At 35.6% G+C, this 15457-nt stretch overlaps 3 protein-coding genes across 6 annotated transcripts; 2 read left to right on the forward strand and 1 right to left on the reverse strand.

The window, feature by feature from the left end:
• Nucleotides 1–683: 683 nt before the first annotated feature.
• Nucleotides 684–2327, forward strand: LOC106322811 (YDG domain-containing protein At5g47150-like). 3 transcript variants are annotated; one of them, XM_013760952.1, is made up of 2 exons: nucleotides 684–972; nucleotides 1069–2327. In XM_013760952.1, exon 2 carries the CDS (start codon nucleotides 1074–1076, stop codon nucleotides 2250–2252), a length of 1179 nt encoding a protein of 392 aa, XP_013616406.1. In that variant the 5' UTR covers nucleotides 684–972; nucleotides 1069–1073; the 3' UTR covers nucleotides 2253–2327. The 3 variants fall into 3 exon arrangements, with proteins under 3 accessions (XP_013616406.1, XP_013616404.1, XP_013616405.1); XM_013760950.1 differs by having other exon boundaries at nucleotides 693–972; nucleotides 1048–2327; XM_013760951.1 differs by having other exon boundaries at nucleotides 693–838.
• Nucleotides 2328–7230: 4903 nt separating this feature from the next.
• On the forward strand, nucleotides 7231–8370 carry LOC106326217 (YDG domain-containing protein At5g47150-like). 2 transcript variants are annotated; one of them, XM_013764240.1, is made up of 2 exons: nucleotides 7231–8051; nucleotides 8226–8370. In XM_013764240.1, the coding sequence occupies exons 1-2, from the start codon at nucleotides 7259–7261 to the stop codon at nucleotides 8252–8254; spliced, it is 822 nt and encodes a 273-aa protein (XP_013619694.1). In that variant the 5' UTR covers nucleotides 7231–7258; the 3' UTR covers nucleotides 8255–8370. The 2 variants fall into 2 exon arrangements, with proteins under 2 accessions (XP_013619694.1, XP_013619693.1); XM_013764239.1 differs by lacking the exon at nucleotides 8226–8370 and having other exon boundaries at nucleotides 7231–8123.
• A 1661-nt stretch (nucleotides 8371–10031) lies between these two features.
• LOC106324987 (vesicle-associated protein 2-1) lies at nucleotides 10032–12140 on the reverse strand. The gene is made up of 8 exons (XM_013762995.1): nucleotides 11975–12140; nucleotides 11792–11882; nucleotides 11617–11687; nucleotides 11452–11533; nucleotides 11251–11366; nucleotides 11027–11158; nucleotides 10497–10565; nucleotides 10032–10368 (listed from the first exon to the last, which is right to left on the reverse strand). Exons 2-8 carry the CDS (start codon nucleotides 11850–11852, stop codon nucleotides 10243–10245), a joined length of 657 nt encoding a protein of 218 aa, XP_013618449.1. The 5' UTR covers nucleotides 11853–11882; nucleotides 11975–12140; the 3' UTR covers nucleotides 10032–10242.
• Between the last annotated feature and the right edge of the window lie 3317 nt (nucleotides 12141–15457).

Genomic DNA, 15457 nt, shown 5'->3' on the forward strand with positions numbered 1-15457 from the left:
AGGTTCATTTAATGACATTAAGTTTAAATTTGATTAAGAAAAATTCATTAATTTAACTGAAAAATACAAGCATTAAAATATACAGGTTCATTTAATGACATTAAGTTTAAATTTGATTAAGAAAAATTCATTAATTTAACTGAAAAATACAAGCATTAAAATATACAGGTTCATTTAATGACATTAAGTTTAAATTTGATTAAGAAAAATTCATTAATTTAACTGAAAAATACAAGCATTAAAATATACAGGTTCATTTAATGACATTAAGTTTAAATTTGATTAAGGAAAACTCATTAATTTAACTGGAAAAGATAAACATTAAAATATGTAGTTTAATTTAATTCTCGGTAGCATAGAAGTGTAAATAAGTTAGAAAACTTAGAGGTATATTTTAATGGGTACTTCTCTTTTAATAATATAGATGAATTAGTTTCCTTGAAATTTAATTTTTTTTTCTTTTTGGTGTAAACGTATCAATAAACCTTGGTAAAATCACTAAATTAATAGAACTTCCACATGTAATCTACATTTTTACAAACTGGAAGAATACGTTTATTGATTTAACTGCAGTTACTTTTTACGCAAAAGCAATCATACGAACCTTATGGTTAGAATTGTGGGATCCACAAAAACTAACGGTGTTAAAAGTATATTTTGAGAAATAAAAAGATAAAAGAGTCAAAGTCTCTCTCCACTAATTCTCTTCAACACTCTCTCTACCAGAAATTTTGTTTCTTTCCCGGCGACGATTAGTTTCGCCGGAGCCGGAGAGAAAACGCAGACGAGCTCGAAGAAGAAGAAGATCGATCAGTCGTTTACTGTTCTTGATCCTCGGGTAATGCATTTCATCTTACCTCTGGGCTCGGCTCGGCTCATCCTTGTGAAGTTTTGATAGAGAAAGAATTAGATCGATTACACACTCTCTCTCTCTGTGATCTCACACGCTGCTTCGGAGTAAATCCTCAAAAAGTAGATATCTGTGGTTGATTTGTGTTAGACTTTGTAACTGATTGTTGAATCTATATAATATTAGTAAAGGAATAGACTTTGTAATGTTTTTGACAGGAAGGATGAATGGTTCACGTAAGCGATCAATCGTCTACGCCATTCGAGATTACCCACTTGGCTGTGGAACTCACCCTCAGAGATCCATCAAGATTTCAAGAACTAGTGATGTCAAGCAAGAAGACCCTGCAGGGTTTAAAATCTCTGTTCGTGATTGCGATGTTGCAGCTCCCACACGTGAGAGAATCGGTCTCAAACAAGAACCAGCGTTTAGAAACTCTCTCCCTAATCGTGTTCTTGCGGCTCCAAGGTTTAAAGGAGCTTGCTCCAAACAAGAAGCAGCTTTTAGAAGCTCTGATCAACATGTTCTTGCTGCAGCTCCAAAACCGCAAGGAGCTTGTCTCAAACAAGAAGACCCAGAGCTTAAAAACTCTGTTCGTGATTACACTGTTGCAGCTCCTTCGCCTAAGGAAACCTGTCTCAAACAAGAGCCAGCCTTTAGAAACTCTCACCATGCTCCTGTTGCTGCAGCTCCAAGGTTTAAAGGAGCTTCTTCTAAACAAGAAGCAGCGATTACAAGCTCTGATCAACACGATCTCACTCCTCGTGAGCAAGTGCTTGAGGTCCTGCGTCTTTTCAAAGATGTGTTCCGACAGTTGGACCGAGATAAACAAGCGAGGCTCCTCGGCGGAGACGTATTCGATGCTACAGCTAGAATAGACATCAGAACGCTAGATGTGTTAGAGAAGATGGGGAAACAAGTCAACACAGAGAAGAGAATCGGAGTGGTTCCAGGAGTCAACGTTGGAGACGAGTTCCAGTACAAAACCGAACTCCGTCTTGTCGGCCTTCATTTCAAGACAATGTGCGGGATCGATTACATGGACATCGGAGATGTTAAGCTTGCAACAAGCATCGTTTCCTCGGAAGGGTATGGTTACAGCGATAAGTTTGGTGCAGGTGTTGTGGTTTATACAGGTGAAGGAGGTAACGTGGTGACCAAGGAAAAGAAAACTGAAGATCAGAGATTGGTTAAAGGGAACTTGGCTTTGGCTAATAGTATGAGGAAGAGGAGTTTAGTGAGAGTGATACGTGGTGAAGAGAGGCTGGATAAGAAAGGGAAACGGTATGTGTATGATGGATTGTATTTGGTTGATAAGTACTGGTTAGAGAAGGAGGTTAGAGGTACTACTGTTTACAAGTTTAAGCTTTGTAAAGTCCCTGGTCAACCTCCTCTCTGTTGACTTGAGCAGAATTATTATCAGATGTATGAAATAAATTTGATATTGTGCAATAAGATTTTGAGGGGACAAGGTCGATTTTACTGAGTTAAAATGGAGTAAGATTTTATAAATAAATCAATGAATTGACTATAAGACAGAAAATAAAGACTTACGCAAATGACAAAAGCTAAATTGCTATTAGAAAATAATAAAAGCTACAAATAAAAGATTGGATGAAAATTTAAACCATTATTTATATCAAAGGCTTTTGAATTATATATACTTATATTCAGTTTATATGAATATTATGCAGGGCAATCCTATAAAATAGCACCCCACCCTAAATTAATGGATCAACAAAAATTTAGTATATATTATAAGAAAACCAGAAACACAAGTTCTTAGGAGACTTATTGAATCAACGATTTGAGAGAGCTCAAGATTCGAGTAAATCCAAAAAAAAAAAGAGATTTGAGTAAATCTTAAAAAGATTTGAATAAAGTTTCATGGGTTTTTGAAGAAATTTTGAGAGTTTTTGAAGATTTTTTAAAAAATTTAAAATTTTATCTAAAATTATATTTTTATTTTTTAAAATTATATAATTTGATATTTTTATCTTTTTATGAAATATGTAAATATTTTTTTTTAAATCAATTTTCAAACAAGTTTTTGTTTTCTCTATTTCAAATAGTTAGTTTTTCTTTCTAAAAATGTGAAGTAAGTTTTTTTTTTAAGCTTCAAATACCATCATAGGAGGTGGTATTTCGATCATTTTTCACTATAAATTATCATCCAAACTCCAAGAAATCCCATTTGATAGATTTTATTGCAAAATCCATATTTTCCAATAAATTGGAATTTGAGAAAATTATACAATGACTAATCCAACAAGCTTAGATTTCATATAGAATTTGTAAATGATAAATAAAATAAGAGAGATTTGAAAGAAAAAAGATGAAATCCTCACAAATCATTGATCCAATAAGACCCCTTAGTGTATGTTTATTTTGAACACTTTTACTCCATTGTATGTGCTTAGATATCTTTATATCACAATAAACACATATTCATTTTTTCCTTTTTACTATATGATTATAATTTTTATAAAGTTAATTGCATATTATTATATCTTAAAATTGTTTTTTTTTTGAAAATCCACCACTGAATACATTAATATTTATTACATTAAATGATGATATTGAACTTGAGAATAATAGATGATGCATTTATACGACATAAATATAATTAAATACTTAACTAAAATAGTATGATAGAGAGGCTGATTGGTGACATGCGTAGGAGCTATGCATAGCAGTATTTACGTCTACAGCAGTGAACCTAAAGCAATCAAGCTTTATTTTGTTTTTTATCTTCACAGCAATTTTGTAACTAACGTGTGTGAGTGCTTTAGAAAGTTAAATTTCTACCGCTCAATTTTGTGGGTTTTCCAAAAGAAAAAAATAATATTTTATTTAACTTTTAATAAAAGAATAAGATAAAAGAAGCAACATCAATTTCAGTTTTGTGTGAAATTGATGCATTTGCCAAAAATCAAACTTACGACTTGGTTCTTCGGCCGAAGAATGTCAACATCGCCGGTTGCACGTGGGTTTATAAGAACAAATTTAAACCTAATGCTATTCAAGACCGGTATAAGTCTCGTCTAGTTGCGAAAGGGAACACTCAGCAGCCTGGCAGTGATTACAACGATACTTACAGCCCCATAATAAAGTCCACAACCTTGCGCCTTGTACTTGATGTTGCTGTCACTCGTCAATTCGACAATCAGATGTGAACAATGACTTTCTCCAAAGAACACTCACATACGAAGTCAACATGGACCAACCGCCTGGATTTGTCGATCAGGATAATCCTTCCTTTGTTTGTCGTCTCAAAAAGGCTATATATGGGTTGAAACAAACTCCTCGAGCTTGGTATACTGAGTTCAAGAATTATCTTCTCACGGTTGGTTTCTGTAACTTTCTAGAAGACACATCTCTCTTCATTCTTCGGCCTGGCTTGGTCTCTGTTTATCTTCTCGTTTATGTAGACGATATTCTAATCACTGGAAACGATGAGCCAACGATTCAGCGAATTCTTCATCAACTAGCAAATCATTTTTCCATTAAAGGCCCGGAGGAGTTGAATTATTTTTTCGGCATTAAAGATGTGCGTACCTCTGCTGGACTTCACTTGTCTCAAAGGAAATATATCATGGACCTGCTTCATAGACATGGCATGACTGATGCAAAACCCGTGGGAAAACCAATGGCATCCTCGCCTAAGCTCACTCTCTGCTCAGGCACGTCACTCTCGGACCCAACGACGTATCGTTGGGAAGTCTACAATACCTTTCCTTAACCAAATTAGACGTTTCATGCAAAGTGAATCACCTCTCTCAGTTTATGCATCGTCCCACATGCCTTCATCTTTAAGCTGCTAAAAAGAGTTCTTCGCTATCTCGCAGGCACTGTTACGCATGGGATTTTCTTCTCTGGAACAAACTCACTATCATTACATGGCTTCTCAGATGCAGACTGGGCCGGTGATTCGGATGATTACATGTGGACGAATTCCTTCATCATCTATCTCGGCAGTCATCCTATATCCTGGTTAGCCAAGAAGCAGAAGAGTGTTGCCAAGTCTTCAACTGAAGCTGAATACAGGTCTGCTGCAAGCATAGCTTCGGAGTTACGTTGGATATTCAATCTCTCGAACGAGTTGGGCATCACTCTTCATGCGATTCATGTTATCTACCGCGATAATGTTGGCACCACCTTTTGTTGTGTCAATCTTGTGTTCCATTCAAGAATGAAGCATGTCGCATTAGATTACCACTTCATACGAGGACATATTCAAAATGGTTTGCTCAGAGTCGCACATGTGAACACACGAGACCAGCTTGCAGATGCTTTGACAAAACCATTACCACGCACCAAGTTCATCGAGCTCAGAGACATGATCCAAGTATCCACTGCCCCTCCGTCTGGCGGGGGAGTGTAAAGGATACATTAGTATCCCGAAGATATCTTTCTAATATCTTCTGTATTATACATTTATAGAATGTACTCTTAATGCCTAGACGTAGATCTCTCAGCGCACTCTGTATATATATACTTGTACATTCTTACTATATATGAATAAGAAACCACTTCTACACACGCCCCCTAACCAGTCTTGTTGGGAAGACTTTCGATACAATTTTCTATTCAGACCAACTGACCCAACGATGTTCTTGAGACTGCACAGCTCTCCTTGATATCACTACGTCATAATATCACTCCCAGCTTAAACTTCTTCCTCTATTTACTTGCATGAGGAATACACCAACACGTTGGTTTCTTGTGCACTGATGTTCTTCTTCATGTTCTCACTTTATTTCTTCTCCTCCAGAAAACATAACATGTGCCCATCTTGCACCGCTATTTAAAATCAAATAGGACACGCCGTCTAACTTCCGTGTTAGAAAGACTATCGACACAAGACCAATATCATATATTTGCGAGTTAACTTTGAGAACCAATGCACTGTCCTACGCCTGAACTTCCTTAAGCCCATCATTACAGCGTCTTCCGACGTTCACGAACGATCACGAAACGCCATCATCTTTCTTCAAAGCATAACCTGAAGCTCTAACATCATCTCCACCTTGATCTTGACTCCTTCCTATTTAGAGAGATCAGTCTTGAACACACTTTGTACCGCCATGAGTAATGGAACCCGCTACTTAACTTCAACCTTGTTAGGAAGACTTTAGATTCCGACCTTGCTCAACTCCCTTGAGATGAGTGTTATTGCTTTGACACCTTGTACTTCCCTAAGCCAAAGACACGTTACCTTTTTATATGCGATTCCGTTGAGATTCTGTGATCTTTTCTACACCCGCAATCAAAACCTGGATTGCTTTGATACCACTTCTTAGGAATTATTTATCGTTAAGTTGCTTAATTCTTTAACACAAATAATTTGATCACCGTGGTCGGATGGGAACCGTATCCCACAATTTCTACTATCAATCAAAGAGTTTAAACAAACGCTCTAAGCGCTTAATAGGAAGACACAACAAAGAATAAGAAAGATCAAAGAAACTCTCTCTCTCTTTTTCTTCGCATGCCTCACTATATATAGCTCGAGAAATTAATGTATCCTAATAGGATTATGACATAATTTCCTTATCCAAATTTTCTTTAATGCTTTAGTTTCCTTTATACATTTGTTAATAAATAAACTAGCTGACGTTGCTTCTTGTGCAGTCTAAAACAAGGATGGGCCATGTGCACGGAATTGGAATAAGAATCTGGGCCTAATACCCACAAAAAAACTCTAAAATAAAATTTTGGTTTTGATTTATAAACTTAAATCAATAATATAAATATGATTTTTCATAAATGAACAAAAATCTGCGCAATCGCGCGAATCTATATCTAGTAATAACTTAATACTATATCTTTAAAGTTACAACATAAAATATATTAGATTTAGAAATCAATATTTTAAAGCTTTATATTTAGTGTTTCAAAATTTATTGATATAAATCTACAACAATAAAATCTACCGCTACAACATAAAAACTTACATCCTATATTTAAATTAAAGTGACAGCCTCTACCAATCAATCCTTTTATCTTCCTAAATGATGCAGTGTGAACACCAATTTATTAATGCATATCTTTTAAAAAAAATCATATTTTGTAATATTCTTGAACTTTTAATAGCAAAACATTCTTTTATAGACTGAAAGTTTATATACCTAATTATGATTATTTGATTCCACACAATACTTTTTCATTTCTTGTGAACAACAAGGCAGCATTGCATGATTGATTTACTAATCTAAGAGTCATAACTACTTTTTAATTTCATTTACCAAATGGTGAACACAATTACATAAAATATCTTATTAACATTAATATCCGAATCCATGCCTATCAAAAAGAGAGACCTTTAAGTAATGTACATAGATTACATTTTTATTATAAATAGATACAATTAACTACTCAAACTCTTCACTAATTCTCAAAAGAAATATGAATCCTTCTCAGAAGCGACCAGTTGTCAATGCATCTAGAGATTTTCCACCTGGTCGTGGAACTTCCACTAATGTTCCTGACAAGGCTTTCAAGAAATCAAGAGCAGTTGATGTTGTTGTTCATCATGCTGTTGCAAATTCAGAACCCGTTAAAGTTTCTCCCGGAGAAGAACAAGAGTTTAGAAACTCTCATCAAGAACATGTTCCTACACCTCGTGAGAAAGTGCATGAGGTCTTGCGTGTTTTCAAAGAAGTGTTCACACAGTTGGATCGAGAGAAACAAGCTAGGCGCGGTGGAGATTTATACGAGGCGACAGCTCGAATAGACCTCAAAACACAAGTTTTCTTAGAGAAAGAAGGCAAACATGTGAACACGCCGAACAGAATTGGACAAGTTCCTGGAATCGAAGTTGGAGATGAGTTCCAGTACAAAGCTGAACTTCGTGTCGTCGGGCTTCATTTCAGGACCATGTCCGGGATCGACTATGTGGAAGTTGAAGGTGTGAAGTTGGCGACAAGCATCGTTTCGTCGGAAAGATATGATTTTGATGATAAGTTTGATGCTGATGTTGTGATATATACTGGGGAAGGAGGAAACGTGATTAACAAGGAAAAGAAAGCTGAAGATCAGAAGATGATAAAGGGCAATTTAGCATTAGCTAACAGCATGAGGCATAAGAGGGAAGTGAGAGTGATACGTGGAGACGAGAGATGGGATGGTAAAGGGAAGCATTATGTGTATGCTGGATTGTACTTAGTTGATAAGTACTGGTTAGAGAAAGGAGTTAGTGGTAAGAGTGTGTACAAGTTTAAGCTTTGTAGAATTCCTGGTCAACCTCCGCTAACTTGATAACCATATTTGAAGGAACTATCAAATAAATGAAAAACTATAATTGTATAACTAATAAATATTATTTAATAAAGGGTTGATAGTGAAGTATGTTCTTTTTTTTTTTTTCAAATAGAGAGGAAAGCTGTATGTGCATCAGTATGATGAGTTGGATTCGGTTCATTGGCAAGAGAGGTCATGGAGGTAAAATTATAATTAAGAATAAGCATTCTAGGGTTCCTGGCCAGCCTTCCACTAACCCGAGACACTATTGTGAGATGAAATTTTACATACATAAATAGTGGACCATACTTTAAAAATATCAATAAAACTGGTTGGACGCCGTGTTATTATTGTTACATATGTTGCAAAATCGAGTAGTTTATAACTAATAACATATATTTTCTTATAAAAAATTATTGGTAAATATAATAAAAATACGACGTGACAACAATCATTTAAAAATTGATGGGTTCACATACTAATTTTCTTAACTTTAACGCAATCAATTTAATGAGTTTACACACTAATTTTTTTAATCTACTCGGGTTTAGTTCTTGCATTTCTCCGTGCACCTACTGAATAATACAATCGAGTGAAAGGGGTTAAGGCTGCGTCAAAAATAATGTGATCTCTTCACTGGGCACCTAAATTTTATTTTTCAATCAATCAAATTTTCTTTTCTTTTAAAGATTTTCTGATTTATCTTTTTTGATTTCCGAGTTTTTTTTTACCATTTTGATTATGTTTCTAATAATTGGTCTGATATGAAAACTCTGTAAAGAAAAACAATATTTGGCTAAACTAAAGATCTAACTTTGTGTGTGGTGGTTTTCACCTTAGTTTCTTTAATTCATAACCAATCACAATTATTTGTTATCTCTGTATACAGAAGCCTCAACCATGACCAAGTTCGGCAATGTACAAAACTATCAATTTTTAAAACACTTTCATTCCAGCATTTTAGTTGATGCAAATCTTAATGATTTTATAATTTTTTTCTTTCAACAATGAAATTATTCAGTAGTTGCACGAAGAGAACTTCAACTCACTAATACAAATGTTAAAATGCAGGAACTAACAATAAACTGATTAAAAATTAGTGTGTGAACACATTAAATTGTTTACATTAGAGTAATTGATTATGAGGCTGTCCTGTCGGCATTTTAATTTTTAAATGATTATGAGATTGTCACGTGTCAATGTGTGATTACATTTATTAAAAATATTTCTCTTTTAATATATAAGACAAGATATATTTACATTTCATCAAACCCCACAAAATTCATTGCATTAGTATAAAGATAAGAGTATATATGGGTTGGAAATAGCTAAAAGCAACTTTGGATATAATTCAAGTCTTTACAATCTACTTAGAAAAATAGCTCATGGTGAACCACTCTCATTTAATACCTCCAACTACCATAGAGAAAGTAGAAGAAATAGCTTACGTCAAATATATTTGGCAGTGTCTTTTTTTAGGCAGTGTCTTAAAACAGAATAAAGAAAGGAAAACCAACATCCATTCTACACAAAGACAAAACTGAAGTCGCTATGTTTTCAAACTAATTGTGGTTAAATCCAGCTGTTACAAATGTGAAATGTGGAACACATTATGATTGATTCCGAACTGGTAAAGGATACAACTAATTTCGGTGAATGACATACATAACAAGTTATACTACATATCAGTGTTGTTTTATTAAATCCACAACGTTTAAGAATAACTCGAGTTTATCAGCAGCTTCAGAAACACTTCAGGAGAAGTCACCAATTCAGATTTAAGATACATTTTTTGGGCCTAAAAGTTAAGTTGAAATTTGGATATTCAACTAATTCAAAGAAGGATTATATTAAGGCTAAGAAGTGACTTAAAAGTCTTTTCAGAAACAGATTTCCTTCACAATGCGTACAAAGGATTAGGCATGACCACTAAATGGAGTAGTAGAGAAGTAAATTCGTATAAGGAAGGGTCTGTTGAGTCAAAAATGTACATCCAATATAACTGACAAAGAAGCAAATTTGATGGACAAAACAAAGAAGAGAAGATCATAGAGAAAGATATAGAGAGTTAACAGAGTAGAATACCCACAAAATGTGAAGCGCCGTTTTGATTCCTGCGGTTACATATGTTGAGAAGCTGCTGATAGTGGTTATGTGGGAGAAGCTAAGGTGAGTTTTAGGATGAAACCGATGATGAGTCCAATGAGTCCAACCAAAGCTGCCAACTTCAAGGATAACCCGCTGTTACTCTGGTTTCTTCGTCTCTTCACCATCTCCTGCAATGTCAATTTAAGAACGTGATTGGAGACTGTTAACGAAAACAGTTAAGTTCACATGATTATGTTTTTAAATGACATTGATTAATCAGCGATAGAATATCAAGGAAAAGTCTATGGAGGCGTACCAATTCATGCTGCAGCTGTTGTGTTTGCTTAACAGCTGCATCTCGCTCTTCCTTCAGCCGCTGTATAGTCTGATCATACATATTGATGGTAAAGAGATTAGAATGGGAATTAAAACAAGGGAAGAACTTAGTCTCTTTTAGACTATGATGTGGTGAGATTCTGTGAGCTACAGTTGTGGTACCTCTGCTCACACTATGAAGACAAAAGAAAAACAATATTTAAAGTATCAAAAATTCTCTGTATCTAAGTATCCCAAGCAAGCCTCGAAACAACAAGTTTGAATACTAGACAGTCATGGATGGAAATGAAAGTTTGTATTATTAATACAGCTAAAAGGGAACTATTGATAAAGTGTCTGTTTGAGCAAGAGGTCCATTGGTATATTAGTATCACATAAAGAGTCATCCTACTATAAAGGTCTTTGCTATGATCATAATTGGTTAGCACGCAAGCTAATAATGCTCTTTAAGAGATTTTGCAGTAAGCCAATAGAGCGCAAGCAGATGAGGCGGGTGTGGTTGTTACTCACAGAGATGGTTTCAGAGCCGTTTCCATCACCATTGATTGCTCCAGATTCAGAGGATCTTTGGGTTGTAGACGGGGAGATATACGAGACCTTAAGCTTACACTCTGTTAATGTTTTCCCACTGTCCTTGGTGAACTAAACACAAGCATGCAATTTGTTTGTCAATTTCATTTTTCCCATTAAAAAGAGAAGAGAAATCATGATTCGGAATGAAGAGTGAGAGTTACAGTGTCTTGAGGAAGGTCATCAACATCAGTGTGTGGAGGTACAATGGTACTTTGAAGGAGAAACTTGTCTTTGCACTGCATATCTGGAGGATACTCCCTTTGCGCTTGTAGAGTAACTACCAATTTTAGAAGATGTTAATGAGTCCCATGTTTAAAATGGCAATGAGGGAAGGAGTTATGAAGAATGAATGAGTGTAAAACCTCTAATGATGCAGGAGTCCCAAGGCTGAATGACACCAGTGTTGGGTCTTACAAAATACTTTTTTGGAGATGTTGTTTTCACCTGTATTTAGTCAAAAAAAAAAAAAAAGAAGTTAGGGAGGGAAGAATCATGATAAAGAAAGAAAGAAAGCAAATGAAGTTGACCTTGAAAGCAACATAGTCCTCAGTTTTGTTGGCAACTTTGAGATCACAGTAGCTCTGTTTCTCAAGTTCAACTGATACAATATCAAAACATATATATATATTCTCATTCAATTTCATAGAACCACTTTAGAAATGGCAAATCAACCATCACTAATAGGAGAATAATAATGCTTACAAAGGAATTTGAGTTCATCAGGTACAATGGAGATGAGCTGGTTCTCGCCAACGCCAGACATTACACAGAATATCAACAAATCACTCGAAACCTATACACATCCAAATCCAAACCCCCTAATTCCAGATTTTTTTTTTTTTTTTTTTTTTTGAGAAAGTAAGAGCAACAAAGACGGGATCAAACCTGCAGAAAAGAAAAGAAAGGAACAAAGGTGGATCAGCGAAGAAGGTGCTTATTTCTTTTCTCTTTCCCCCCGTAAATCGCTCTCCACCGTTTACCAAATTTCGCCAAAGCGCTTCGTGGAGCAGAGTTCCTCCGGAGGCGGGGAGGAAAATGTGACACGTGTTAAACAGTTGAGGAGGAGAAAAAAGGTACTAGCGACAGGCTGGAAGTATAGGCCAATGACGTTGCAGTTAATTATTGGCAGTTATTTATTTCTCTTTCTCTTTTCATTAATTTATTATTTATTTCCGTGTCCGTTAATGATTAATGCTTGTAGTGATTTAAACATCGGACGTTAAAGATTTATCGAGAATACTCGAATCATGAGGAAGATAATAGAAACAGCAGTTATAGTTAGGAATTAGACACAAGAAAATACATTTTTCTGCTCAGTCATTGTTCAATAAGAGCTATTCTAACAATGACAGTTTGCATTGTAACGTTTGAAAATTGAATTAGCAGTTCCGTACTAATTTTACTACTCCATCCATATCTATAAAATTTAAAGTCATTAAAAATTTGTGACCAATTACAAAATAGTGTGTGTTTTTCTTATTGGTTAAACTATTTTTATTTAATGCTACTTTTATATAACCAAGATAAACTATATAAAAATTTGTAATTTCTTAATCCTGGTGCAAAAATTTTAAACATCACTTAAAATAACACAGAGGGATTAATATAGTAATTTTTGGTAGTTGCACAATTCTGACAAAATGTTGAATGAGAATTTACACATTACTTCATCTACTTCAAGGGTTTTTAATAGACCAAATAGCATATTGATTTACTTTTCTCAAGTCTGTAAATTACATGAAGAGAAATGAAATCCAAAAGACAAAAAAAAACAATTATTACAAGAGGAGGGAAGAGAGACAGAGTATGTAAGAGGCAGTGATTTAGCTACCTTTGAAGGTTGAAGAGAGAACAAGACGGTTGGGTTTTTGGTGTTTATTTAAAAGTAGAGAGGCGAGCAATTCTGTCTCTGAGATTGTAACGTCTTGCTCTTTCTCACTTACCTGTGACTCACCACTTTTTCTCCTTAATGTTGGGAGAGTATCTGTTTCAAATCAAAAACACATCATATACACATATTCTTAAGCCCCATTTCATTGTAGATCAGACCAATGATACTACAACGTTCATGGAGACTAGTATGTTATGATGACGGCTAAACTCTAGAGTGATCAAGACTATGTTTGATGCTGATAGGTTTTAGCTATTTAGAACTTCTCAACAATGTAACACTTTCTTTATTATCAATGAGACACCGATAACAGCTTTGTGTATGGATACTAAGCTATGCTCTTATGGCGACAAGCTTAGATCATCAGTCTTAAAGTGACTGTGGTGTAAGGGCTCATGGCGTCTCTTAAAAAAACATCAAAGTATAATCCTCAACATCACTCGAGCCCCACTCTTAAACCGTCTTCTTTCTGTTTCAGAGATCCTAACTACAAAGCCTCTGAATCATCCCAAGCCTCTTTTTGTTCACGGCAGCAGTTCATTTGGCTTCTTCATTTTAAGTACCTATCAGATGCACTATTCTGTAACAGTCCTTCATTAGCACACTTGAAGTATCAAACGAAGATAGCTGATGATGGTATTTATGATACGATTCAAAATCAAAACTCTACTTTATTATTCAAGTAAAGAAGAGCATGATGACCCTATAGAGTTTGCTTTATATTAGTCTCTACATCTTAATCACTCCCAAAGCCAACAGGCTCAAAACAACCAAATGGTCAAAGACCCTTAACTCTGATCTCACCTACTCCTAACTTATATGATTAACAGAGTTAGTAAAATTATCAAGAGTAGCTAGAAAGAAGAAACTTACATATGAAAGACAATTTCAACACCAATGCCTGCAGTGATTCTCCGGATACAAATAGTAGTGTGAATACCAGTTTTGCCTAGACATCACTATACCTTTGTACATAGATAGCCTACGTCTGTTCTTAGGAACTTCATGTAAATACCAAACCCACCACCAATTCAAACCAAATCTTGCAGCTTGGTGGCACTGTAAGAGTAAGGTCAATTGACCCCATTATTTTTCTTAAAATATTTGTTTTTATTTAAAGAAAATTTTTATTGACCCCACTAGATATAAAAATATGACCCCACTAAATTTTTTTAATCCTAGTATAAAAAGTTTCTGAAAGATCAAATGGATACCAAAGTATAAGAACTGAAACACTTTTCAAAAACACAACTTGTTATATTAAGAATCTCAAAGACAATCCTTCAAGATCTGTCTAATCCGACTTATACAACGTCAATCCTGACTTGTTACGGACCAATCCTTAATCTACCCAAACACTCAACTGGTGATGAAACTTCACCAATTGTTACAAAGCGAGCCAGTGCAGAACAACCTCTTACACTAGCTCTTTTCAATCACTAAAACCGTAACCTAGATCAACTCTCTAGTCACAGTTATATGCACTATTACATAATATTCTCCTCTCCTAATATTATGCTAACAGCAGATCTTCACATGCTTATCACCGAAGCAAAGATCTTCTAAGTCGATGTCTCCACGTCATCAACTGATAACCACTCTGTACCGGTATCTCACATACCGAACGAGCCATGTAGCACATGCTCTGTTTTGCATTGAACCAGCTCCTTTCCTGGAGCTAACATTCTCCCCCTTTTTATCTGAATGTGACACGCTATGCTACCTGCAAAACCACTGCAGCCAAAAGGTACACTAGGGTCAAAAAGCAGACTCAACACTTTAATCATAACGCACAAAAGACATGAATTCATTCCTGATAAGAGTCTTTGATATTACACAACCTAGAACACAGCTTAAAAGCATAATCGAGAAGTTCACACCAAAATACATCTATAAGCTCATTGTCTCCCGATCAATTATGAGACAAATCAAACACATGAAAATTTGAACTTATAGATGAATCGACTATATATAAGGTTCCCTTAGCCACTTCCACCATCTCTGTCTTCATTCTGCTGTTGGTGTGGGTATTCTCCCCCTGCATAGATGCACATTAAGATAAAAACACATTAGTACTGGTGCAACATTAATTATTCCAACTCCTCAAGATCATCTTACTCCTAAGACGAATACGGATGGCCCTGAGACCAGCTATGGCATGCTCAATGTCCTCTTCAAGGTTAGGTGATCTAGACTCAGCTCCAGACCCTAAACCTGCCTTCTTGTCTTTGATTACTTTCTTTGGCATACCAGTGAATTCCTCATCACCAGAGTCCGGAGGAACGTTGCGCTGGACAAGCAGCACCTGCTGAATCAGGGTGGGGAAGATGATTCTTCGAGTGCGTTCTTCTCTCGTGTTCTCGGCCATTGACATGATCTGGTTGTAGACAAGCTTTCCGAAGTCGAACCTCCGGTCATGATAGAGCATGTAGATGAATCGAAGACGTTCCAGGTTCATGGCTGTGTAGCTTATGGTC

Source organism: Brassica oleracea, chromosome C2, assembly GCF_000695525.1.
Source record: "Brassica oleracea var. oleracea cultivar TO1000 chromosome C2, BOL, whole genome shotgun sequence".
Classification (NCBI taxonomy): Eukaryota; Viridiplantae; Streptophyta; class Magnoliopsida; order Brassicales; family Brassicaceae; genus Brassica; species Brassica oleracea.

Coding starts and splice junctions, on each gene's coding strand:
- LOC106322811 (XM_013760950.1), top strand. CDS start 1,056: ATGTTTTTGACAGGAAGGATGAATGGTTCACGTAAGCGATCAATCGTC.
- LOC106326217 (XM_013764239.1), top strand. CDS start 7,259: ATGAATCCTTCTCAGAAGCGACCAGTTGTCAATGCATCTAGAGATTTT.
- LOC106324987 (XM_013762995.1), bottom strand. CDS start 11,852: ATGTCTGGCGTTGGCGAGAACCAGCTCATCTCCATTGTACCTGATGAA. Junction 11,688..11,791: donor TGATGAACTCAAATTCCTTT/GTAAGCATTATT, acceptor ATATTGTATCAG/TTGAACTTGAGAAACAGAGC. Junction 11,159..11,250: donor ATGACCTTCCTCAAGACACT/GTAACTCTCACT, acceptor GCTTGTGTTTAG/TTCACCAAGGACAGTGGGAA.